Source organism: Gekko japonicus, unplaced genomic scaffold (genome assembly GCF_001447785.1).
Source record: "Gekko japonicus isolate JY-2015 unplaced genomic scaffold, Gekko_japonicus_V1.1 scaffold598, whole genome shotgun sequence".
NCBI lineage: Eukaryota > Metazoa > Chordata > Lepidosauria > Squamata > Gekkonidae > Gekko > Gekko japonicus.
Window position 1 is genome coordinate 259273 of NW_015170910.1, and position 25543 is coordinate 284815.

The window sequence follows — 25543 nt, forward strand, 5'->3', positions numbered from 1 at the left end:
ATTGGCTGTTCAGATTTTTAAAAGCACTGCCTTGGAAGCAGCTGCAACCATGTCAGAAGGCTCTTCGCTGTTTGACTGAGGGTAACACGCGGCAGCCATTTTGTGACTGGCTCCGCCTCCCGCGGCAACCATTTTGTGCCTGCCCCCAGAATTCCAAAGGCGCCCGCCTGCCCAAAAAGGTTTTGGACCCCTGCCGTAAAGTGTTCTCGTGCCCCTAAAAGGCTGTGCCCTCCATTACAGCCAGTCTGCCTGAATGGCAGGAACTCGTAATGTAGATTTTCCAGGACTGTATTACCTCAGGCTGTTAGATGAAGACTGGATGTTTGAATTCCCCCCCCCCAACAAAAAATCACAGAAAACTAGCAAGACCTGGAGAAAACGACACAGAACCCTTCTCCCTAATCTTCTGGCTTTCCAAATTCGTGTAGATTTTTATAGAGAAAGCTTTCATACTTGGTACCCCACATTATCTGCCTGAGGTGGTCCAATCGGAGGCAAGGCCGACCACCTGATCCTGCCAATCGTATGGCCAGGTCCCAAGTTCAAACAACCCAGCCAGCGCCCCCCCCCCCATAAAATACCTCTCCAGGGAGAATTTCCTGAAAATGGAGTTGACTTGCTCCAGATCTAGTCCCTCCGACTGGTGGGACGACGTGGAAGACGGCAGCGAGGCGGGTCCGTACGAGTACCTGTCATGAAAGTCATCTGGAAAAAGAGTCACAGAAGAGAGGATAAATATATTTTTTGTCCTCTACAAGGCTTCACAGTAGAAAGCGCCAAAGTGAGAGAAAAACAAAAATCGCTCACAATATCAGTGTATTGGATTGATCCAGGTGGGCGGCCATGTTGGTCTGAAGCAATAACACAAAGTCTGGTCCTTTCCGCACTTGGATCTCATCCCTGGTTTTATCAGAGTTCAACTCGTGACACAACACCTTGCATTTATCCCTGGTTATAACAGCATCCATTTCTCCCAGGACAAGTGTGGGGCAAAACCAGGGTGACCTCAATGTAATGTGGAAACAAAAAATACCCCGAGATAATTACAGGGGCGAACTCGAGTGTAGTGTAGAATGTAAAAATACCCCAGGATAATTACAGGGGTGAACTCGAGTGTACTGGAGAACGTAAAAATACCCCGTTATTACAGGGGTGAACTCGAGTGTAGTGCAGAATGTAAAAATACCCCAGGATAATTACAGGGGTGAACTCGAGTGTACTGGAGAACGTAAAAATACCCCGTTATTACAGGGGTGAACTCGAGTGTAGTGCAGAAGTAAAAATGCCCCAGGATAATTACAGGGGTGAACTTGAGTGTACTGTAGAATGTAAAAATACCCTAGGATAATTACATGGGTGAACTCGAGTGTAGTGCAGAAGTAAAAATGCCCCAGGATAATTACAGGGGTGAACTTGAGTGTACTGTAGAATGTAAAAATACCCTAGGATAATTACATGGGTGAACTCGAGTGTAGTGCAGAAGTAAAAATGCCCCAGGATAATTACAGGGGTGAACTCGAGTGTAGTGCAGAATGTAAAAATACCCCGATATTACAGGGGTGAACTCGAGTGTAGTGCAGAATGTAAAAATACCCCAGGATAATTACAGGGGCGAACTCGAGTGCAGTGCAGAATGTAAAAATACCCCGATATTACAGGGGTGAACTCGAGTGTAGTGTAGAATGTAAAAATACCCCGAGATAATTACAGGGGCGAACTCGAGTGTAGTGCAGAATGTAAAAATACCCCAGGATAATTACAGGGGCGAATTCGAGTGTAGTGCAGAATGTAAAAATACCCCAGGATAATTACAGGGGTGAACTCGAGTGTAGTGCAGAATGTAAAAATACCCCGATATTACAGGGGTGAACTCGAGTGTAGTGCAGAATGTAAAAATACCCCAGGATAATTACAGGGGTGAACTCGAGTGTAGTGTAGAATGTAAAAATACCCTAGGATAATTACATGGGTGAACTCGAGTGTAGTGCAGAAGTAAAAATGCCCCAGGATAATTACAGGGGTGAACTTGAGTGTACTGTAGAATGTAAAAATACCCCGAGATAATTACAGGGGTGAACTCACATGTAGTGCAGAATGTAAGTTCGGGGACAGGGTGGAACCAGGATTTAAGGTCTAGTGCGGAAAGTGCAGTGGCACCTTTAAGACCAACAAAGTTTTATTCCAGGTATGAGCTTTCTTGTGCGTGCGTGTTGGTCTTAAAGGTGCCACTGGACTCTAACTTTGTTCTAGACCTTTCTGCACTCTCCTTTTAATCCATATTCACCACAGTGCCCTCCAAGCAATTCTGCACTAAAATCCAATTCAACCTTCTTTTTAATTCAGGGTCCCCCCCCATTCTGCACTAAAATCGAGTTAAATCTTTTTATTCCGTCTCCCCCCCCCCATTCTGCATTACATTCCCTCCTTTCAGTGGTCAGCCCGGTTTCAGCCTGCCGTTGCCACAGGTTATTTGGATGCTGTATTGCCCTGGACTTTTAAATTGCCTCGACTTGCACTGAGAAAATCTGGAGCGGCAGACAGATGCAGAAAGGAACTTAGTGTATTGGATTACTCCTGGTATTCAGAGGAGGGGAAAGTATTCAGCCTGCTGTCGAGCTATACCGCTCATAAGGCTAGTTTAGTTATTCTGCGAGTCCAGAGCGAGGATCCCCAAACTGGTTGAGCCTGTGGGCACTTTCGGTGTTCTGAGGTAACAGGCACCCCCCGCTGTCGGTCAAGGGGTGCAACCAACCACAAAATGGCTGCCATCGAGGATGCGGCCATTCGTGAAATGTTGGTAGGTTCCAACCCATGCGTCCTCCTAAGATTTCAGAATTTGTGCTTCCTGCTGACCCAAAGACAGAATCATAGAATCGCAGAGCTGGAAGGGGCCTAGAGCATCCCTGACAAGTGTTTATCTAGCCGCTGCTTAAAGACTTCCAGGGAGGGGGAGCTCACCACCTCCCTAGGCAGCTGATTCCACTGTTGCACAACTCTGACTGTCAAAAAGTTATTCCTAAGATCCAGCCAATACCTTCTCGCCCTTAATTTAAACCCGTTAAACCTCCTGGGCTCTTCTAAAGCATTGCCAACTCCAGTGAAACTGCAGAAAGCCGAGACTGGCTCTTCGCTTTAAGGAAGGAGGACGAGGATGCAAGAAATATATCAGTGGGTGCCATGTTGCCGATCCACTAGTCTAGACCAACAGGGCCCAATCCAAACATGCGCCGTCAGAGCACGAGGAGACGAATCTCTGCCCCAAAGAGCTTGCAATCTAAATCGCTCAACATGTCCTACATACATTCTCTCAGCAGCTGTTCCTGCAGCCAATAGGGCCAAATGATCATTTCCATCTTGCTGATGGTGGTGATGCTGAGCTCTGGTCAAGAGACATGCCCATGCAAGGTCATGGCAGGGAGGAGATTCGAACCACGGGCATCGCAGCTATCTTGCACTCTTACTGCAATGCTCTAGCGGCTGTCGAGATCCTGCCTTCCACTACCGACAAACGGGGCTCTTCTTGTAGCAGGTACTCCATTGCATATTAGGCGACACACCCCTAATGTAGCCAATCTTTCAAGAGCTTACAATAGCCCCTGTAAGAAGAGCTCCATAAGCTCTTGGAGGATTGGCTACATTAGGGGTGTGTCGCCTAATAGGCAAAGGAGTCCCCGCTACAAAAAGAGCCCTGCCGGCGACAAGCGTCAGGAAGTGCAGAGAAGACCCAATTCACAAGAGCCCCACAAAGTCAACGTCTCCATTCACTGGATGATGGTGCTCACAGACGCCTTCTCCTCTCCCAGCTCTTACCTTCCAGCTCCGACGCGTCGTAGACGAAACTGTCATTGTCTTCCTCAGTCAGGCTGAAACGAAGGAAAGAAAGTCATTTTCTCTCTCCTCTTCGCATCCTAGTCTTCAGAAGCCGGTAGACGTAGGGTGTCTCGAGGTGTCTCGAGCAAAGGTGTCTCGAGGTGGCGGGTGAAACGGCAGGATGGTGCCAACAGCCCAAGCCACCAGAGTGAGGTGCACGGCTGAAGAAGAACTGCCAACGGGTCAGAGAAGAAGAAGGAGGAGGAGGAGGAGGAGGAGGAGGAAGAGATTGGATTTATACCCTGCCCTTCAGTACCCGAAGGAGTCTCGGAGTGGCTTACAATCTTCTTTCCCTTCCCCTCCCCACAACAGACACCCTGTGAGCAATGTTCCCTCTAAGCTGTGGAGTCTTGTGAGCAAAAATTCTACTTTGTGAGCTACTGGCATTAAAGCTGTGAGAGAGCAATTTGGTTACTGCATAGATTAGTCTGCTCTGGAGCCATCCTTCCTGAGCAAGACAAAAATGTGTGAGCAGGAGGCTAAAGAACTGTGAGCTAGCTCACACTAACTCAGCTTAGAGGGAACACTGCCTGTGAGGTAGGTGGGGCTGAGGGAGCTCTTTTGAGAACTGCTTGTGAGAGGGCGGCTCTGAAGGAACTTGTAACTGACCCAAGGTCACCCATCTGGCTGCATGTGGAGGAGTGGGGAATCAAACCCGCTTCTCCTAGGTTAGAGTCCGCGCTCCTAACCACTACACCGAACTGGCTCCCAAGGGACAGCCAGGGAGAGACACGAAAGGAAGGAGTGGCAGACCAACGGGAGGTTTCCAAAGAAAGAGCCCTGAGGACCTGGAAGAGATGTCAGGAGATTCTCCACAGGAGGTCTCCCTCGGCCGCCCAGAACGAGTTCACGTTCTGCTCTCGTTACTCTTCACTCTGCAGCCTTTCGGTAAGCTGCCCGCAGGAGGCCTAGTCTATTCAGAGGAGCGCTTCCGAGTCCACAATGCCTGTGAAATGTCACAGGGTCACTGGCAACGATACTCCTGTCTAAAGGAAGTAGCTCCGACACCAGAAGAATGGAGGGACCCCGGTCACCTTGTCAAATACCACGGAGAGAAACGTTCTGACAATTTTATACAGTTTCTCCCCGCTGCCCCCGCCCCTAGAGCGTCTTTTGCCGGCACTGCAACTAGAAACTGTACGATGATATCACGGTGGAGGAGAAATAATGCCCAGTTGCCCTTCCCAAGTCACAAAGGGGTCATTTCCTGCAGGAGCGCACAGGAGCGGAGCTCCGACAGTAAAGAGCCCAGGGGGCGGGCACATGCAACAAGCCCCACCCCCTGCTCCCAGCAGCCTTCAGTCAGAGCAAGAAGCAGCCAGGTAAGCTGCAGAGCGACCCCTCCCCCCCGGTCCCCCGGTCCAAAACAGTTCAGTGGCACCTTTAAGACCAAGTTTTATTCAGGTGCAAGCTCTCCCTCCTCTGCTAGGGCAGATCTGCACGTTCCCCCTCCCCCATAGCTAGCAATCCAAAACAGTCCAGTGGAGCCTGAGTGGAGGGTGTTGCCTTCTGACACACTTCCGGTGATGTCAGGGGGTGTGGCATATGCAAATAAGTTATGCTAATGAGTTATGCTAATGAGCTCCTGCACCTCTTTTTCTACGAAATGACCCCTGCATAGGACCAAACTAGATGCTAAGGCCCTTTTTGCTGAAAGAGAGAGACCCAGCCTTGTAGGATGTGGCCGCCATCTCTCAGTCTCTTCCTTCCTGTCCTTCCTGCACCGCTGCAGGCGATGGCAAACCACCTCTGAACATCTCTTCCCTTGAGAACCCCACGGGGTCGCCATAAGTCGCCTGTGACTTGACAGCACTTTCCATCACCACTGAGTCTTGAGCAGCTAATTTGTTGGCAGGACTATTGAGAGCAACTAATTTGTTGGCAGGACTATTGAGAGCAACTAATTTGTTGGCGGGACTATTGAGAGCAACTAATTTGTTGGCGGGACTATTGAGAGCAACTAATTTGTTGGCGGGACTATTGAGAGTTGCCACAGGCACCCAGCCAAAGATTCCTCCCCCTCCCCACACACTACAGATCTCCTCCAACCCAAACATCATATGAAATCACATGGCCTGTCCAGCTTCAAAGGACAACAGGGAGGATCTTTCCCCAATTCATTGCTTTCTGTCCCCCCCCTCAACATGCCCTCAACATTCCGTGCTTGCTGGTAGGCAATGAGCATGCTCAGTCCTCATCAGGATCCTCAACAATATCTTTTCATTGATGCCATAAACTTATTCTTGTCTGCATATTTGGAGCATCTCCTGAGTATACAGACACCTCTCCCTTGTCTGTGAGTGGCCCAGTTTCCCTACCAAATGAGATGATATCAGGTAACAAGCTGGAGACGCACGAAGATTCACCACGAGCGGGGAGAATACGCAATTTGGAAGTTTCAAATCTGATTTCCCCCTCTCGGATTCTATTAGGGGAATGACCATGTCAGTTCCCTCAATTCCCAACTGCCCTCAACATTCTGTCTCTCTCGCTTGAGACATGGCTGCTCTTCTGGAAATTCAGCTTGCTTGTGCATGCTGCGGCCCTGACCTCCCGCGACCACCAAAAGTACGACTGCACTGAACTCTGGAACCCTGCAGAACATTCCGGATTAGTCCAGTTGCACCTACCTGCTAGGGGGAGCATCTTCTTTGTACCGGCGAACTATGGAATCATTCCCTGGCGGCTCCGGGGTCGTGGACATAATGCTGTGGTTGCGATTTCGAAGCGTTTGCTTTATGCCAAAAGGCAAGTCGAAAGAAATGGAGAAAGACTGTCACTTCCAATCCAGAGGTGCTACATGTCAAGATGACTATATTCCAATACTGACAGAGCATACAGGAAAGACAGATTCATAAAGCATCCCAAGCTAGGCGAGTGTACGCAGCTCGCAGATCAGATTGTCGGGGGCCCGAGTCTGCCCCCATGTCATTTCCCCAGTGGGGCAAATAGCAGCTCCCGTTGCCATTTCAGACTGGGAGAACAGAGTGTGAGAGTGTGAGGTTTAAGCCCACCTCTCTCCACATATGGCGGTCCCAAGCCAACCCGGATCCCCGCGCTCCCAGAAAGTATGGAACTTCCCCAGAACCCATCTGACCAAACTTTGCTATTTGCGAATGAGTTCCCGAGCGGTAAAGACTCCCTGTCTCACAAAAGCTGCACCGGTGCTGCACAGGAACTTGAACAAGACGTGACTTCTATAGCAGGCAGTCTCTCCCCCTACCACCCTCGCTACTGAAAAGAAACATCCCCCCCTCCCCAATTCCTGGGGCCAGCATTTCTTACACTGCTCCAGCAAGGCGTTTCCATTCCCAGCCAGGCCTCTTATTCACACGCCACAAGATCACCCTGAGTCTATCTAGCCGCACCTGCTGTGCCAGCGATCACACTGAATATAATGGGATGTCTACCTCGGGGAGATTATTGGAACATAGCTGGGCAGGGGAGAAATGGATTGGCCGGCATGCACCAGAACCTGCAGCTGCCAGCGTCCTCCTCTCCCTGACCCAACAGTTGCTCATGGCTAAGAAGGGCACGAGAACCTGGCAGGGATCTGAAATGCTCTGCTAGAAGATAATCAATGGCAATGCGGCAGCGCGAGCCTCAGTGCCTTGTCCAATGGTGAGAACGAGGGGCGTTGCGCAAACCCTGCCGAAATATCTCGGAAATAAATGTAACTCAGCAGGAGGGTACTTTCCTTGTTAAAAAAACGTAGAAAGTTAAGAACACTCTAACAGAAAAGACATTACGAGGATTACGTTAAGCTGGGAAAACAATTGGGGTCACCGACACAGACGCGGTGGCCGGGTAAAACTATCTTGTATGAGGGTAGGGGATGCCCTATGGGCTCCTTACGATTTTGCTGACTTCGCAACTGCCTGCTGAGTTAGTGATGGAAATGGGGTTAGAGGAACTGGTATCCGTGTGGCAGCTGCTGGCTTCGCCCCGGTCCTCCTCGTAGCCTCGAACCGCTGGGCTCACGAACAAAAGAAACAGATCAACTCAGATGAGAGACACCCGAGATATTGGCATTACGGTATGCTCGGATAGAAAGTCTTTTGTGCAAACAAGATTTCTAACACATGTGATTATTGCTCTATGTCGGCTGACCTTCCCCGCACACATGCCGGGCATCGTCTTTATTTTTTTCTACTCGATGACCCAAGAAAGACTTTTTCTTATCCCACACTGTCTTCTTTATTAACCGCCCCAAGGCCCTAGGAACGAGCAAGCCGCTTAGGGCATTCTTTCTCAGCACAACCCTTTCATTCAAATCTTCTCTTAAAGTTTCTCTTGTCTGCCCAAAACTATCAAACATGAGCCCATAAACTTTTTTTAAAATGCAGACAAATTCTTCCAATGCATGAAAAAACGCAATCTGGGTAATGAATGTCAGGCCAACCCCCCCCCCCCCAATGATGAGTGAGTTTTCTTTATGCAAGATTTTAGTGGCCTTGAAATAAGGAAAATACTTATTTATTATTTTATTTATTTTTCATATTTGTAGCCCAACCTTCCCGCAAGCGGGCTCTGGGCAGGTAACAACATTCCAGTAATACAATAAAATAGTTAAAAATCTAAAAACACATAATAAACATTAAGACGGAAGACTTCCACTTGCAACATGAAAACGATACCAACTTCCATGAGGACACAGACTGTGGCTCAGTGCTAGAGCACCTGCTTTGCATGCGGAAGGTTCCAGGTTCAATTCCTGGCATCTCTAGTTAAAGGACCAGGTACAGGCCCACAGCCAGGGTTTTGTGGCTTGTGGGGCAAAACTTTCTCTTGGGGGGGGGAAGTTCTCAGTGCAGAAAGAGAAGCCATGTAGCCAATAGAGAGCTGTTACCAGGATCGATCTCTAAATTGCAAGTTGCCCACCACTTTAAGATGACAGTTCTCAGCTGCTGCAAGTTAATCACTCCTGCCAGCCTAAGCAACAACACTGAGAACAAGCTGGCAGGTGGGGGTGATGACTTCTACAGTCAAGAAAGCTAATACATAGGCAGAAACACTCTCTTAAAGGAGACCAGTTTCTTGACACAGAGTTAGAAGGGATCCTAGAGGTCACCTACTCCAACCTCCTTGCTCAGTGTGGGAATTAGTCAACTACAACACCCCCACTCCGCTTAAAATAGAGCACACCTTTAAAAAAATGTTTAAAAATGATTGAAAAAAGCATTTACAGGATAAATTCTTGTGGGGCTGTGTCTTTAAGAAAGGGGGTGGAGCCCCCAAAAGCCCCACCGTAGCTAAGGGCCCAATCAGGTAGCTGGTGATGTGAAAGACCGCTGCCTGAGACCCAGTAGAGATGCTGCCATTCTGAGTTGACAATAGGGCCGCTTCATGTGTTCAAAGCTAGCAGCTCGGGTTCTCCCACCACAGAGACCAACTCTAGGGGAAGAAGCTATGTTCAGAGTCTTGCCAGGATCAGGGCCCTACGAAAGAGACACATGGAGGCACAAAGTTGCCTCCTACTGAATCAGACCCTTGGTCCATCAAGTTCAGTATTGTCTGCTCAGTCTGGAAGCAACTCTCCAGGGTCTCAGGCAGAGAAAGTTCTTTCCCATCACCTCCAACCTGGTCCTTTTAACTGGAGCTGCCAGGGATTGAACCTGGGACCTTCTGCGTGCCAAGCTAAGGCTCCTCCACTGAGCCAGGGTCTCGGGCACAGAGGTCTTTCCCATCACCTCCTACCTGGTCCTTTTAACTGGAGCTGCCAGGGATTGAACCTGGGTCCTTCTGCGTGCCAAGCTAAGGCTCCTCCACTGAGCCAGGGTCTCGGGCACAGAGGTCTTTCCCATCACCTCCTACCTGGTCCTTTTAACTGGAGCTGCCAGGGATTGAACCTGGGTCCTTCTGCGTGCCAAGCTAAGGCTCCTCCACTGAGCCAGGGTCTCGGGCACAGAGGTCTTTCCCATCACCTCCTACCTGGTCCTTTTAACTGGAGCTGCCAGGGATTGAACCTGGGTCCTTCTGCGTGCCAAGCTAAGGCTCCTCCACTGAGCCAGGGTCTCGGGCACAGAGGTCTTTCCCATCACCTCCTACCTGGTCCTTTTAACTGGAGCTGCCAGGGATTGAACCTGGGACCTTCTGCGTGCCAAGCTGAGGCTCCTCCACTGAGCCAGGGTCTCAGCCACAGAGGTCTTTCCCATCACCTGATCCTTTTACCTGGAGATGATGGGGATTGAACCTGGGACCTTCTGCGTGCCAAGCTGAGGCTCCTCCACTGAGCCAGGGTCTTAGGCAGAGAAAGTTCTTTCCCATCACCTCCTACCTGGTCCTTTTAACTGGAGATGATGGGGATTGAACCTGGGACCTTCTGCATGCCAAGCAGAGGCTCTGCCACAGAGCCACACCGCTCCGCACAAGAAAAGGAGGGCGTGGCAACCAGGTACATTACGAGTCAAGGCTGAACTTGGCTGGGACAAGCAGCTCTTGGCAGGTCAACTCTCTTGCTGAACCTGCCAGACTGGGAAACGGGCTGCAACAGCAGATTTTGAGGTTGGGAGAATGACACGGGGGTGGGGGGGGAGGTAAAGTGTTAAATCTTCCTGACCCCGCAGCACCTATCCAAACTGGGGTTCATTTGGTGAAGGACACTCCAATCTCTCTGTAGATCCATTCCAAAACCACATCTCATTTGAGTCAGGGACAGGTGGGGGTGTTCTGAGCTTCCATCTGCCACCAGCCTTCCTCGGAGGCCAGGATGAAGTGAAAAATCACAGAGATAGGGAATTACTGAGCCTTCCGCAGGCACCCGGACCCCAGTGCTTGCATTGGCTACACTGGTGCCGATAAGGATATTCTCAGTCTATTGGTACAGACAGGGCTTTTTTTGGGGGGGGGGGGAAGAGGTGCCGGAACTCTTAAGAGGGAAATGAAGTTTTCAATCCGTATACTGAAAATTTGTGAACTTTTAAACATTTTAAAACAAATTTTGTCAAAGAGGTTCCGGAACGCCGTTGCGGTGCGTCCCCCCAGAAATAAGCCCTGGGTATAGAAAAGATTCTGTAGACCAGTGGTGGCGAACCTATGGCACGGGTGCCAGAGGTGGCACTCAGAGCCCTCTCTGTGGGCATGCGTGCCATCGCCCCAGCCAGGCCCAGACCATCATTAAAGTGTCGAATTCTCTGCCAAATAATTTTAAGTCAATGAAAGCATCTGGGATTGCTTTCCTTACTTTGTTTGGATCATCTTAAGTTAATGTATGAGTTGTTTTTTCTAAAGTAAAACCTCAGTATTCAGGTTAAATTGCCGTGTTGGCACTTTGCGATAAATAAGAAGGAGAAGAAGAAGAAGAGATTGGATTTATATCCTGCCCTTCACCACCCAAAGGTGTCTCAGAGCGGCTTACAAACTCCTTCCCCTCCCCCTCCCCACAACAGACACCCTGTGAGGTAGGTGGGGCTGAGAGAGCTCTGACAGAAACTGCTCTTTTTCAAGAACAGCTCTTATCAGAGCTACAGCTTGCCCAAGGTCATCCAGCCAGGTGCAAGTGGAGGAGTGGGGGAATCAAACCCGGTTCTCCCAGATGAGAGTCAGCGCACTTAACCACTACACCAAACTGGTGAAGAAGAGATTGGATTTATCCCCGGCCCTTCACCACCCAAAGGTGTCTCAGAGCGGCTTACAAACTCCTTCCCCTTCCCCTCCCCACAACAGACACCCTGTGAGGCAGGTGGGGCTGAGAGAGCTCTGACAGAAACGGCTCTTTTTCAAGAACAGCTCTTATCAGAGCTACGGCTTGCCCAAGGTCATCCAGCCAGGTGCAAGTGGAGGAGTGGGGGAATCAAACCCGGTTCTCCCAGATTAGAGTCAGCGTACTTAACCACTACACCAAACTGGGTGGGTTTTGTGGGTTTTGGGTTGCAGTATGGGCACTCAGTCTCTAAAAGGTTCGCCATCACTGCTGTAGACCAATGCTTGTCAATTCCAGGTGATTTTTAAAGTAGTTTTTCTATCGGCGACCCAGATCAAAGAGGAAACGCCCCACGTCTTTTTCTCTCAGGGCTATTTTCGCATTTGTTGTGTTGGAAGCGCTGGCCAGAAGGAGCGAAGCAGCTTCGAGCGAAGAGGTAAGGCCCCTAAATCAAAGTAACAAGGAAGCGGAGTTCCTTCTCTGACCTTGAAAGTCCGATGCCTTGCTCATGCTGACGGGGGATTTCATCCATGGGAGCTGGAGGGGGGGAAAAAGACAGAAAGAAAACTCAACTTTGGATGAGGGTTGATGTCAAGGACGGGCATAACGGCCGATGAATAATTTTGTCCCCTTCTGGGCGTGGAACAGCGGTCACTGGGTGTGTGTGGGGGGGAAGTATTCGTGGATTCCCTGCATTGCGCAGCGGGTTGGACTAGATTACCCTTTTTTTAATGCCCCCTGAGGGGATTTTTTATTATTTTTTTTATAATACCACAAAACTATAACAGAAATAGGGAAGGGGGAACTACATATACAGGATAAAGAAAAGAACCCACTACTACCTAAAAACCCAAGAGAGGAGATCTTCATTTCCGCTGTCTTCTTCAAGTCTTCACTTCGTTTAAGTCTTTACAAACCGAGTCTAACCTTAATACATCTCTTTTTCTATTAATCTTAATTTTTATCTGTCATAGCCAAGTACCCCCTAATAATCCCACTATATATTCCTTAAAGGCACAGGACACCAAAGAAGCCATTATTTTTAAGGGCTATGCCGACCCCCATGGGTCTTCACCCAAAGAGTAATTAACATGTGGGATTCACTGCCACAGGAAGTGGCGGTGGCTACAAGCACAGGCAGCTTCAAGAGGGGACTGGATAAACATATGGAGCAATGGTCCGGCAGTGGCTCGTAGCCACAAGGTATGGATGGAACACTCTGTCTGTGGCAGTGATGCTCTGTCTCCTTGGTGCTTGGGAGGCAACAGTGAGAGGGTTTGTGGAGTTCTGGCCCCACAAGTGGACCTCCTGATGGCCCCTCAGTTTTGGCCACTGTGTGACACAGAGTGTTCGACTGGATGGGCCACTGGCCTGATCCAACATGGTTTTTCTTAAGTTTTTACGTCTGGGGCAGTGATGCTCTGTATCCTTGGTGCTTGGGGGGGCAACAGTGTGGGAGGGTTCTGGAGTTCTGGCCCCACTGGTGGACCTCCTGATGGCATTTGGGTTTTGACTGGATGGGCCATTGGCCTGATCCAACATGGCTTATCTTCTGTTCTTATGTCTGGGGCAGTGATGCTCTGTATTCTTGGTGCTTGGGGGGCAGCAGTGGGAGGACTTCTGGAGTTCTGGCCCCACTGGTGGACATCCTGATGGCACTTGGATTTTGGCCACTGTTTGACACAGAGTGTTGGACTGGATGTGCCATTGGCCTGATCAAACATGGCTTCTCTTATGTCTGGGGCAGTGATGCTCAGTATTTGGTGTGTGTGTGTGTGGGTTTCTGGAATTCTGGTCCCACTGGTGGACCTTCTGATGGCCCCTAGGTTTTGGCCACTGTGTGACCCAGAGTGTTGGACTGGGTGGGCCACTGGCCTGATCCAACATGGCTTCTCTTATGTTCTCAAGTCTGGGGCAGTGATGCTCTGTATTCTTGGTGCTTGGGTGGGGGGGAAACAGTGTGTGTGTGTGTGTTTCTGGAGTTCTGGCCCCACTGGTGGACCTCCTGCATCTGGGTTTTGGCCACCGTGTGACACAGATGTAAACAGCAGAGAACAGAGAAAGGGGCCAGCCAAGATGGAGCCGTTGCTGTCCTCTACCAAAAGCCTGGCGGGAGATCTCTGCCTTGTGGGCCCCGTGGAATTGCATCAGATCCCACGGGGCCCTGGAGGTACTTGGCAGAGAGTTCCACCAGGTTGGGGCCAGGACCGAAAAGGCCCTGCACGAGGACAGCTGGATGTCTTTACGGCCGGGGACCCCCAGCAGATTGCTCTTCTAAGGAGCACAACACTTTCCTGGGGACAGAACAGAGGAGGTATGTCGATCCCTGACTGCTCAAGGCCTCATAGGTTAATAACAAAACCTCGAACTTGACTCGGTATTCCACTGGGAGCCAGTGCGGCTGGCGCAGCAGCAGATGTATATATGATGTTCGCGATGCTCCCGTGACGTCTAAAGCCAAAAGCTTAATGGGAAAAAGGTTGGCCTCAGTGTCCCCTCTAAGCTGAGTGAGTTTGAGCCAGCTCACAGTTCTTTAGCCTCCGGCTCACACATTTTGGTCTTCGCTCAGGAAGGACGGGCTCCAGAGAGCAAACCAACGGATGCAGTAGCCAAATTGCCCGCTCACAACCTGAATGCCAGGAGCTCACAAAGTAGAATTCCTTGCTCACAAGACTCCACAGCTTAAGGGGGAGCACTGGTTGGCATTAAACAGGGGCTTGAAGGTAGCTCAAGTGGCTATGACGCTAAACTGCAGGCTGTGGAAGGTCGGTAGTTCAGCAGTTCGAGACCCGGGTGTGCCGCAAGACGGAGTGAGCTCCCGTCTCTAGTTCCAGCTCCTGCCAACCTAGCAGTTCGAAAGCAAGAAATTGCAAGTAGATAAATAGGTACCACTTTGGTGGGAAGGGAACAGCGTTCCGTGCGCCTTGGTGTTTAATCATGCCGGCCACATGACCACGGAAACGTCTTCGGACAGCGCTGGCTCTTTGGCTTGGAAACGGAGGTGGGCACCGCAACCCTAGAGGCGGATTCGACTGGCTTTCGAGCAAGGGAGACCTTTACCTTTTTGAAGGTAGAAAGAGAGGCCGCCGTGTGTGTCCTGTGGGGAACTTCAAGTAAAATGGGAAGCCCAAGAAGTTGCTGGATAGAAGAAAAATGCCATTGCAGCCACATGCCTGTGTGTGGAATTCCCGCCCCCCGATACCACGCCCCCCCTGCAAAACCATGACCCTCATCCGCCAGCCAATCACCATCACGAAGCGTACCTGGGCTGCCTTCAGGTTCATCCTCCTTTTCAGCCGAGGCTGATCTATGGGGAAGAATTTGCTGTCTTCGGGGGACTCCTCAGAGGTCGAGGAATCATCAGCCAGGTCCTGGCCGTTTAGTTTCGGGAAGGGCACTTCCAGAGTCTGCGAAATTACGGTGAGGGCCAGATTCCTCGGTAAACTCTTGACATTAAAAAAGAGAGGAAACATTTCATGAGCGACAAGCTCGGCACAGTTTCCTAGTGCTTCACCTCCGACAATTCCGACAAAAGCTGTTGGTGGTTTCCAGGGCCCCCACGGCCACCACGCTGGGGACCCCCGCTCTACCTGGTCATAGCCGCTGTCCTTCGAGAGACGTCGGAGCTTGCTTTCTAGGTTAATGATGCACGCCTCTTTCCGAACCAACTCGATCCGCAGCTCATCATTCTTTTCCTCCAGCTCCCGGATCTGCTTCCGATACTTATCTTTCTCAATCAAGCACTGTGAATACTGCGTTTGGGCCTCGTCGCGAGAATGGAACGCCTGCGGAAAGTGACGCAAATCAGGTACGTTGTTTGTGTACAGCTACTGCTCCGATTTCAGTTCATCCCAAATTACATATTTTCCTTGCAATGCTTGGCAAAGAACACTCACGACCCACTTTTATTCACAGTTGGCTACCGTCCTCCTCAAGAAAGATGCCACCATGGAACTGATTGAGTGATACATTAAAATATTTATACCCAGGGCTATTTTTGGGCAGGAACGCACAGGAACGGCGTTCCGGCTGGCTCCCGAGTTGGCCTCACCCAGCAGGAACTCATTAGCATAATAGGCCACACCCAACAGCAGAAACTCATTGGGATTGGCTACATTAGGGGTGTGCGGCCTAACATGCAAAGGAGTTCCTGCTACAAAAAAAGGCCCTGGGTTTTGACAACAAACAAGGCAAACAGAATAAGAATAATAAGAAGAGATTGGATTTATACCCCGCCCTTCACTCGGAGTCTCAGAGCGGCTTACAAACTCCTTTCCCTTCCCCTCCCCACAACAGACACCCTGTGAGGTGGGTGGGGCTGAGAGAACTCTGACACAAACTGCTCTTTCAGGAACAGCTGTGCCAGAGCTTGTGACTGACCCAAGGTCATCCAGCAGGTGCAAGTGGAGGAGTGGGGAATCAAACCCGGTTCTCCCAGATTAGAGTCCGCACACTTAACCACCGCACCAAACTGGCAAAAGGTGGGTGTGGCTGCATGACCACACTTCTGGTAACATGGGGGTGTGGCCTAATATGCTAATGAGCTGTGCTGTCAGGGGTGGGGCCTAATAGGCTAATGAGTTTCTGCTGGGCTTTTTCTACAACCTCCCCCCCCCCGTTTATACCCCATGTTTGTTTGTTACAACAGTTGTATCCTGCCTTTCCTTGTGGCTCAAGGTGGTTTGTTTGAGGTGTCCTGGGATCAAATTACTTGAAAATGAAGAACGGGGATATTGTTACTGTCTTGACTGTTTTTGCAACCGGAGTCATAAACAGCAGACCCTCATCCCACAATAAACCTCGCTCCACAGGAAAACATAGAAGGACCGGGGATATCAGGAAGGACAAAACTGCCCAAGGCAGCAGTAAGAAAACCCTCAAGTAACCAACCAACCCCCCAAACCGGGTGCACAGGTAGGAGCTCGGGGGTCTCCCATCGCAGAGTCCTACTCTAGGGTAGGAAGCGAAGCTCAGACTCCTACCAGGATCAGGGCCCTACTCAGGAGACACATGAAGCTGCCTTCTACAGAATCAGACCATTTATTTATTTATTTATTTACCTTCAACTTCTACCCCGCTCGAACCCCTCCCATGGGTCTCTGAGTGGCTTACATAGTTTGTATTATCCCTATCTATGGGCACATATATATATACCATTGGTCCATGAAGGTCAGCACTGTCTACTCAGACTGGCAGCAGCTCTCCAGGGTCTCAGGCAGGGGTCTTCCACAACCCCCCCTACCTGGTCCTTTTAACTGGAGATGACGGGGACTGAACCTGGGACCTTCTGCATGCCAAGCAGAGGCTCTGCCTCAGAGCCATGCTCCACCCTAGAAGGACAGGAAGGGGAGGGGCAACCAGTCTGAGACTCCTCCGTTCGAGGCTGACCTTGGTCGGGACAACCTGCCCTTGCTAAATCAGCTCAACTAAACCACATCCCCCCCCCCTCCAAATTTTCCAGCCAACGTTTCTATTGGCATCATGTACAAGCCTTTTTGAACATGAGGAATGAGGGCGCCTTCTGAACCTCTGCAGGTAAACCATTCCTTCATTACTAACAATAAAGGGGGTTGCAGTATGATAGAAACCAACACGACAGAACTACTGCAAAATGTACATACTCCAATTTGTATTTATAACATCAATAATAACAATACAATGTTTTCACAGAAGATGAGAACGTCTCAAGAATGATGAAGACGTCTCCCAGATGAGCAGGTGCCCCCGGAGTTAACATTCGTTTCGGGCGTCTTTTTCACACATAAACAACTCAGTCGAGTTGTTACAAATCCTCCAAACTGGACATTTCTTTGTTCCTGTACATCTTGAAGTTATTCACAAAGTGCTCCTTTTCATAAAAATTGGCTGAATTTCATAAAAATGGGCCCATGTTAACTCCGGGGGCACCTGCTCATCTGGGAGACGTCTTCATCATTCTTGAGACATTCTTATCTTCTGTAAACCATTCCTTCATACCAGCCCAATGACAGAAAATTCGTTCTGATAAGGAATGGCTCACTGTGTGAGAGACCACAGTGGGAAGCAGGGGATTGGACGGATGTGAATGGCCACGTTCGGTCTCATGGTAGCGCCACCCTAGTTCCCGCTTCTTTTTACTCATTCCCCCCTTCTCCACCTAACTTTTACGGTAGGAAATAAGTGATGGAGTTTATTGTATATGGCCCTTGGCCTTTACAAGTGAAAAGATATTTACAGCCCGAACATTTAAAAATTTCTGATATAACATCCATCTCTAAAAATCCTCATTCGGACACAGAAATTACATATCATTTCATTTGACTGCTTTCTCAGAAACCGCATTCGTTCTGATTTTCCTAGCGGGTAGAAGAGAAGAAGAGAAGAGATTGGATTTGAGCACTTTATTTGTAATATTGTTGGTGTTTACTGTTTTTATCCTGCTTTTATGTATGGGCATATCTTGCCCTCTTGTAAGCCGCCCTGAGCCCGTTCGTGGGGAGGGCGGGGTATAAATACAAAAATAAATAAATAAATGTATACCCCGCCCTTCAGTACCCGAAGGAGTCTCAGAGCGGCTTACAAACGCCTTTCCTTTCCCCATAACAGACACCCTGTGAGGTAGGTGAGGCTGAAAGAGCTCTAACAGAAACGGCTCTTTTTCAAGGACAGCTGTGCCAGAACTATGACTTGCCCGAGGTCATCCAGCTGGTGCAAGTGGAGGAGTGGGGGAATCAAACCCGGTTCTCCCACATTAGAGTCCGCGCACTTAACCCACGACACCAAACTGGGTAGAGCAAAGAGTGCCATCCTCTAGGAGAGAAGGGAATCCATGTCTGACAGCATAAATACTCATTTGTATTTATATACAAATTATATACAAATTTATATTCAATTGTATATTCCAAATAATTTGGAAAGAGAATATAAAGTCTGTAATGTCTTAGCCAGAAATCTGTTTCTAGGCTCCAAGTATAAAAGGCAAACCAAAACATAGTGAAGAAACTTCCACATATACAAATGCGTTGTGCCTGTGGTATTTTCAAGTATCGTCCAGTAAGTAGTTCCGTTAGCACAGTTTGAAAGTGTAACGATCTGAACACCGTTCTGAGCTTATATGCTGTTATATCCACCAAATAAGAAGCTCTATGATCTTTTGAAATAATTTTATACCACGGAGCGAACGTCAACGGGATGATTAACCAATTGTCAATTAAGGTACCCCCTTTATGCACCCATTCCTGCAGATCAGAATCATTCCCTGAAGGAATTTTTTCCAGATACCTGGTCTCTTTCCTTCTCCACTTCCTCCAGTTGAATCATCACCGTCATCATTCGATGCTTGTACATTTCACAGTCTTTCCCCAGCGTCGAGCATTTTAACTCCAGCTCTTGTTTCTCTTCAAGATACTGCAAACGGGAAGGGGAGAGAGGAATCGATCAATAGACCTAGTGCATCAAAGCGATCGATAAGGTCCAGCCCGCTCTGAAGAAGGGAACCCAGCTATCTATCTTCCCGAGTCAGAAGTTTCGGCCCAGCTCGAGGAAGAGACGAACATTTCAGCTGCTGTGTCGTGCTCTGCTGTGAATTCGTTTGCAAGCAAAATATCACAGCCAGAGGAAGGTTTCTCAGCAATAGTGTAAACTAGGGAGGGATGCCAGCTCTGTGGTACAACTTGGGCAGGGGTTCAACGAGGCACCCAAGAGCCTAAAGGAGATTGACTTTTAATTGCCACTACTCTTCCCATGCTTGCAAGATGGCAGACGGAATGCCTAATCTCAGCTTGCTCAGGGGGCAACTGGAGATTGCTTAGCGGGGGCAGCAGGCCAGACAGGGCGGAACCGTTGCGACCTCTCCAAGTTCTCAGTTCCTAACCCAACAAACGTTCCGTCAGAACATGCTGCACCCAGAGCACCTTAAAGACTAACAAAATTTGTGGCAGGGTAGGAGCTTTTGTGAGTAGGGTTGCCAACCCCCCCCCCCCGGTTTGGCAGGGGTCCCCCGCTTTTTGGGAGCTTCTACCTGTCGGCGGCCAGCTGGTTAAGAACATAAGAGACACCAGTGTTGGATCAGGCCAATGGCCCATCCAGTCCAACACTCTGTCACACAGTGGCCAAAAATACCAGGTGCCATCAGGAGGTCCAGCAGTGGGGCCAGGACATTAGAAGCCCTCCCACTTTTGACACCCCCCAAGCACCAAGAAGACAGAGCATCCCTTGCCCCAAACCGAGAGTTCCTATCTATACCTTGTGGCTAAGAGCCACTGATGGACCTCTGCTCCATATGCTTATCTAATTCCCTTTTGAAGTTGTCCATGCTTGTAGCTGCCACCACCTCCTGTGGCAGTGAATTCCATGTGTTAATCACTCTTTGGGTGAAGAAGTACTTCCTTTTATCCGTTCTAACCCGACCGCTCAGCAGTTTCATGGAGTGCCCATTGAGTTGCCAGGGGAAGCCCCGCCCCCAAGCCCCAACACCCGCCACCCCCCTCCCTTTTCTCTTGAGAGAGAGAAGGGAGAGGGGTGGCTGCGGGCCAGCCACGCGCCCGATCTCCGCTCAGAGAGCGGGCACGCGGAAACGCCGGCTCCCTGCAGTTGCCAATATGGTTGCCTACAGGGGTCATTTCGTAGAAAAAGAGGTGCAGGAGTTCATTAGCACATCTCATTTGCATATGCCACACCCCCTGACGTCACCGGAAGTGTGTCAGAAGGCGACACCCACCGCTCAGGCTCCACTGGACTGTTTTGGATTGCTAGCTATTTTGGGGGGGGGGGGAAACGTGCAGCTCTGTCCTCGCAGAGGAGGGAGAGCTTGTACCTGAATAAAACTTGGTCTTAAAGGTGCCACTGGACTGTTTTGGAACAGGGGGCCGGGGGCCTCTGCTGCTTACCTGGCTGCTTCTTGCCCCGACTGAGGGCTGCTGGGAGCAGGGGGCGGGGCTTGTTGCATGTGCCCGCCCCCTGGGCTCTTTACTGCCGGAGCTCCGCTCCTGTGCGCTCCTGCAGGAAATGACCCCTGGTTGCCTAAAATGAATCTGGCCACCTAAAAATTCTCTGCATCCCTACCTTTAACAGTACACCTCTGGCTACCCAGAGCGAGAGCGACAGGTCTGTCCTACATGGCTTACACCCCTTCGGAGAATGGAGATGCACAAAACACAGGAGATCCAGGAGAATCCATGCAGGGAAAGACGGAAGCTGGTTTGAGTTTCCATTCCAGTGCTTTCTGCCCCTCCGCTTTCCAGCCCACCTTATCTCGCAGGTCTTCCGCATGGCGGATCTCTTCCTGGAGATTGAAGATCTTGTTGACCAAGTCCTGGCGATCCTCCAGCGCTTCTTTGCGGTCGTGCTCCAAGATGTCCAAAATGGCTTTATCCGAATCTGGCAAGCCAGGTTTTCCAGCCTGTGATGCGGAGAAGAGGTTTAAAGGTAGGGGGAGAGAGAGAACACAGGTGAGGAAAGAAGAAACAGGCTGGTTTTGCTAAGATTTTTCGGGATCTTCTGGGAAACCTCGGATTAAATGAAAGCCTTGCCTCTTTCTCAGCATTTCTTATAAGAACAGAAGAGACGCCATGTTGGATCAGGCCGACGGCTCATCCAGTCCACCGCCCTGTGTCCCACAGTGGCCCAAACCCAGGTGCCATCAGGAGATCCACCAGTGGGGCCAGAACTCCAGAAGCCCTCCCACTGTTGTCCCCCCAAACACCAAGAAGACAGAGCATCACTGCCCCAGACATAGGAACATAAGAGAAGCCATGTTGGATCAGGCCAATGGCCCATCCAGTCCAACACTCTGTGCCACACAGTGGCCAAAACCCAGGGGCCATCAGGAGGTCCACCAGTGGGGCCAGAACTCCAGAAGCCCACCCACTGTTGCCCCCCCCCAAGCACCAAGGATACAGATCATCACTGCGCCAGACACAAGAACATAAGAGAAGCCATGTTGGATCAGGCCAAGGGCCCATCCAGTCCAACACTCTGTGCCACACAGGGGCCAAAACCCAGGTACCATCAGGAGGTCCACCATTGGGTCCAGAACTCCAGAAGCCCTCCCACTGTTGCCCCCCCAAACACCAAGAATACAGAGCATCACCGCCCAAACAGAGTATGCCATCTATACATTGTGGCTAATAGCCACTGATGGACCTCTGCTCCTTATGTTTATCCAATCCCCTCTTGAAGCTGTCTATGCTTGTAGCTGCCACCATTTCCTGCAGCAGTGAATTCCATATGTTAATTACTCTTTGGGTGAGGAAATACTTTCTTTTATCTGTTCTCAGCCTACGACTCATTAATTTTGGTGAGTGCCCACAAGTACTCGCATTGTGAGAAAGGGAGAAAAGTACTTCTTTCTCTAGCCGGCTTGAGAGCCAGTTTGGTGTGGTGGTTAGGAGCGTGGACTCTAATCTGGGAGAACCGGGTTTGATTCCCGTTTCCTCCACATGCAGCTGCTGGTGTGACCTTGGGTCAGTCACAAGTTCTCTCAGAGCTGTTCTCCCACGAGCAGTTCTCGAAAGAGCTCTCTCAGCCCCACCTACCTCACAGGCAGTGTTCCTTTTAAGCTGAGTTAGTGTGAGCTAGCTCACAGTTTTTCAGCCTCCGGCTCACACATTTTTGTCTCAGCTCAGGAAGGAGGGCTCCAGAGCAAACTAATGTATGCAGCTGCCAAATCGCTCGCTCACAACTTTAACGCCAGCAGCTCACAAAGTAGAATTTTTGCTCACAAGACCCCGCAGCTTAGAGGGAACATTGCTCACAGGGTGTCTGTTGTGGGGAGGGGGAGGGAAAGGAGATCGTAAGCCGCTCTGAGACTCCTTCAGGTAGTGAAGGGCTGGGTACAAATCCAATATCACTATATCATCATCTACCACCACATCATCGACCTTCTCTGATCCATGCATAATTTTGTAAACCTCTATAATGTCACCTCTCAATCATCGTTTCTCAAAGCTGAAGAGCCCTCACTTCTTTAACCTTTCTTCATGGGGAAGGAGTTTCATCCTTTTGATCATTTTAGTTGCCCATTTCTCAGCCACAAGTACAGCCCAGATTTCAGCCCCCTGATCAGTGTTCCCTCTAAGCTGAGTTAGTGTGAGCCAGCTCACAGTTTTTAAGCCTCCGGCTCACACATTTTCGTCTCGGCTCAGGAAGGATGGGGCTCCAGAGCAAACTGACTTATGCAGTAGCCGAATGGCTCGCTCACCACTTTAATGCCAGCAGCTCACAAAGGAGAATGTTTGCTCACAAGACTCCATAGCTTAGAGGGAGCACTGCCCCATATCCAATCTCTTTCCTCCAGGCCCGGCTTCCAGGCAACTTCTCTGCTTGACAGGTTTCCATCAAACTCATTTAATGTCGAACGGGGCGGCGGGAAACCAGCAGAGACGTTTTCCAGAACGAACAGAAGACATTTCAGGGCATCACACACCGACTAATGGAAAAATCCACATCTGGAGTCCCCCCGTCGTCCCCCCCCCCCCCCCGGCCCCCAGGAACAAAAATTTTCCCGCTCCCCTCTGCCTTGAAGTAATTTGCTGTCCAAAAATAAATCTGAAAAACCTGGGTGCCAAAAAGGTACGAGCGTGCAACGAGAAAAGCTTGCTGGTGGTGGGGGGGGGGGATACCGGTTTTATGAGACCTGCGGTACCCAGACCTACTGATATATCGATTAATGGCACGTTTTCTGGGACTTAATCCCCGCCGAGTTCAATGCTCCCTCTTACCTAACAGCGCAGGGCATTGTAGCTGCAGGCGCGTCTCTTGCCTGGGGACGAACCGACATGTCTGGCTCCAGATTAATGACAGCTCTGTTTCCTGTCGTTTTATTTCCAACTGGTGATCAAGCTCGAGTTAGTCGCTCTGATTAATTGATTAATTCGCCCAGATTATTATTTGCTGCGCGTCTCTCCCTTCCTCGCCACCAAAGACAGCGGCTGGCATCCAGGAATCGGAGACGCCTGCAAAGGCCAGGTCCATCAAGGTTTGAGCAACGTCCTTGGATTGGGCCCCGGACGCCTGCCACAGAAGGGTCGGCGCGTGGCTTGCATTCTTCTTTGCAATGGAATCCTCGAGTGGGAAGGGACCTCCTGGGTCATCTAGTCCAGCCCCCTGCCCAATGCGGGGTATTCACAAATACCTCCCAACCACCAGGGCTACGGTTGAGGAGAACGATGGCTTCGGTCTGAGCCGACTTCATCCCCCCCTGTTCCCCATTCTCTTTCTGGGAGTTACTAGCCCCCCAGGTCCCAGCAGGAGTTCTCCCACTTTGATCCCCTGCCGGCCAATTGGGAAGCCCGCAAGACAGGGATATGGTCACATGATATCCCTGACACTATGACCTCACTTCCAGGGGACATCACTGAGCCAGGGACGTCTTGCGGCGATGCTCTGGTTTGGGGGCAAGCGTCATGGTTTCGAAGCCAAGAAACCACAGAGTTTTGCCCAAAAACCAGAGCGTCGCAGACGATGTCTCCAATGTGATGACGTCACTTCAGGGTGACATCATCAAGTCAGGGACATCACACGCAACGTCCCACCCGCCCCCCAAATTTCCCTACTGCAACAGCAACCCTGTTTCCCCCTGCTGTTCTCCTTCATTCACCTAATTGTATGATATTCGCCGTAGAGAAATCATCTTGTGCTTCCCTTATGATGTGCCATCTTGTTGGTCTTGTTATTATGACTGTAAGAGCTGTTTTGATTGTTTCAGTTGATGAATGCTGTTGATACCTGCTCTGAGCCCTGCTGTACAGGGGAGGTAAAGGTAAAGGTTCCCTTGCTCGAAAGCCAGTCGAGACCGACTTTAGGGTTGCGGTGCTCATCTCCGTTTCAAAGCCGAAGAGCCAGCGCTGTCCGAAGACGTTTCCGTGGTCATGTGGCCGGCATGACTCAACACCGAGGCGCACGGAATGTTGTTCCCTTCCCACCACTAAAGTGGTACCTATTTATTGACTTGCAATTTCTTGCTTTCGAACTGCTAGGTTGGCAGGAGCTGGAACTAGAGACGGGAGCTCACTCCGTCACGCAGCACACTCGGGTCTCGAACTGCCGAACGACCGACCTTCCGCAGCCTGCAGTTCAGCGCCTTAACCGCTTGAGCCACCGCAGCTCCTATACAGGGGAGGGCGGGCTATAAATCTAATAAATAAATAAATAAATAAGCAAGCAAGCTTCTGTGGGCTAAAAATTCTGCGCCAAAGAAATGAGGTTTTGGGTAACCTGTATTTGGCAAGCAAAAGAGACTCCTCTGAATGAGTCTCCTCTTCTTTTAAAAAGATCTGCTCTGCCTTCCCTCCTCTGAGCGACACCAACCAGATCATGCACAATCTGTATCACACGTTGCAGAATATGAACTGAATACTAGCTCTCTTGTGGGTTTTCTATGTCCTCATGCACAATCTGTATCACACGTTGCTGAATATGAACGGAATACTAGCTCTCTTGTGGGTTTTGCTATGTCCTGGCCACTCATGAGAGGCCAATTCACACATTACAAAGTCTGCCCCGGGGACTTGGGAGCAGATGCTCACCTCGAATTCCATGCCTGGAATACAGTTCTCAGGAATGTGGAGGCCTGATTTGGGTCAGGACCATGGCAAACAGGGAAAAGGGACTTCAGCCTTCTCTCCTGTGCTGCTTTCTAGACTTGAAATGGTCCCGGGGAACTACTATTTTCCCCACTGGAGAAAATGTACATGTACTAATTGGCTACATGGATGGGGCCATTTCAGGTTGAGAAAATGGTTGGGGAGGAGGAGGAGGAGGAAGAAGAAGAAGAGGAGGAGGAGGAGGAGGAGATTGGATTTATACCCTGTCCTTCACTTGGAGTCTCAGAGCGGCTTACAAACTCCTTTCCCTTCCTCTCCCCACAAAAGATGCCCTGGGAGGTAGGTGGGGCTGAGAGAGCTCTCTCGAGGACTGCTCTTGAGAGGACAGCTCAGCAAGAATTGTGGCCGACCCAAGGTTACCCAGCAGCTGCATGTGGAGGGGTGGGGAATCAAACCTGGTTTCCCCAAATCAAAGTCCGTGCACTTAACCACTACACCAAACCGGCTT

At 50.1% G+C, this 25543-nt stretch overlaps 1 protein-coding gene across 1 annotated transcript in view; it reads right to left on the bottom strand.

Moving 5' to 3' along the window:
- CARD11 (caspase recruitment domain family member 11) overlaps window positions 1–25543 on the bottom strand; it is an 84936-nt gene that overhangs the window by 51818 nt on the left and 7575 nt on the right. The window contains exons 5-13 of the mRNA XM_015418680.1: window positions 20739–20891; window positions 18773–18898; window positions 15103–15297; window positions 14767–14958; window positions 11998–12049; window positions 7726–7841; window positions 6501–6604; window positions 3811–3863; window positions 582–705 (exon numbers count right to left, since the gene is read on the bottom strand). Coding sequence (XP_015274166.1) covers window positions 582–705; window positions 3811–3863; window positions 6501–6604; window positions 7726–7841; window positions 11998–12049; window positions 14767–14958; window positions 15103–15297; window positions 18773–18898; window positions 20739–20891 — 1115 coding nt within the window. The remainder of the gene's footprint in view (window positions 1–581; window positions 706–3810; window positions 3864–6500; window positions 6605–7725; window positions 7842–11997; window positions 12050–14766; window positions 14959–15102; window positions 15298–18772; window positions 18899–20738; window positions 20892–25543) is intronic.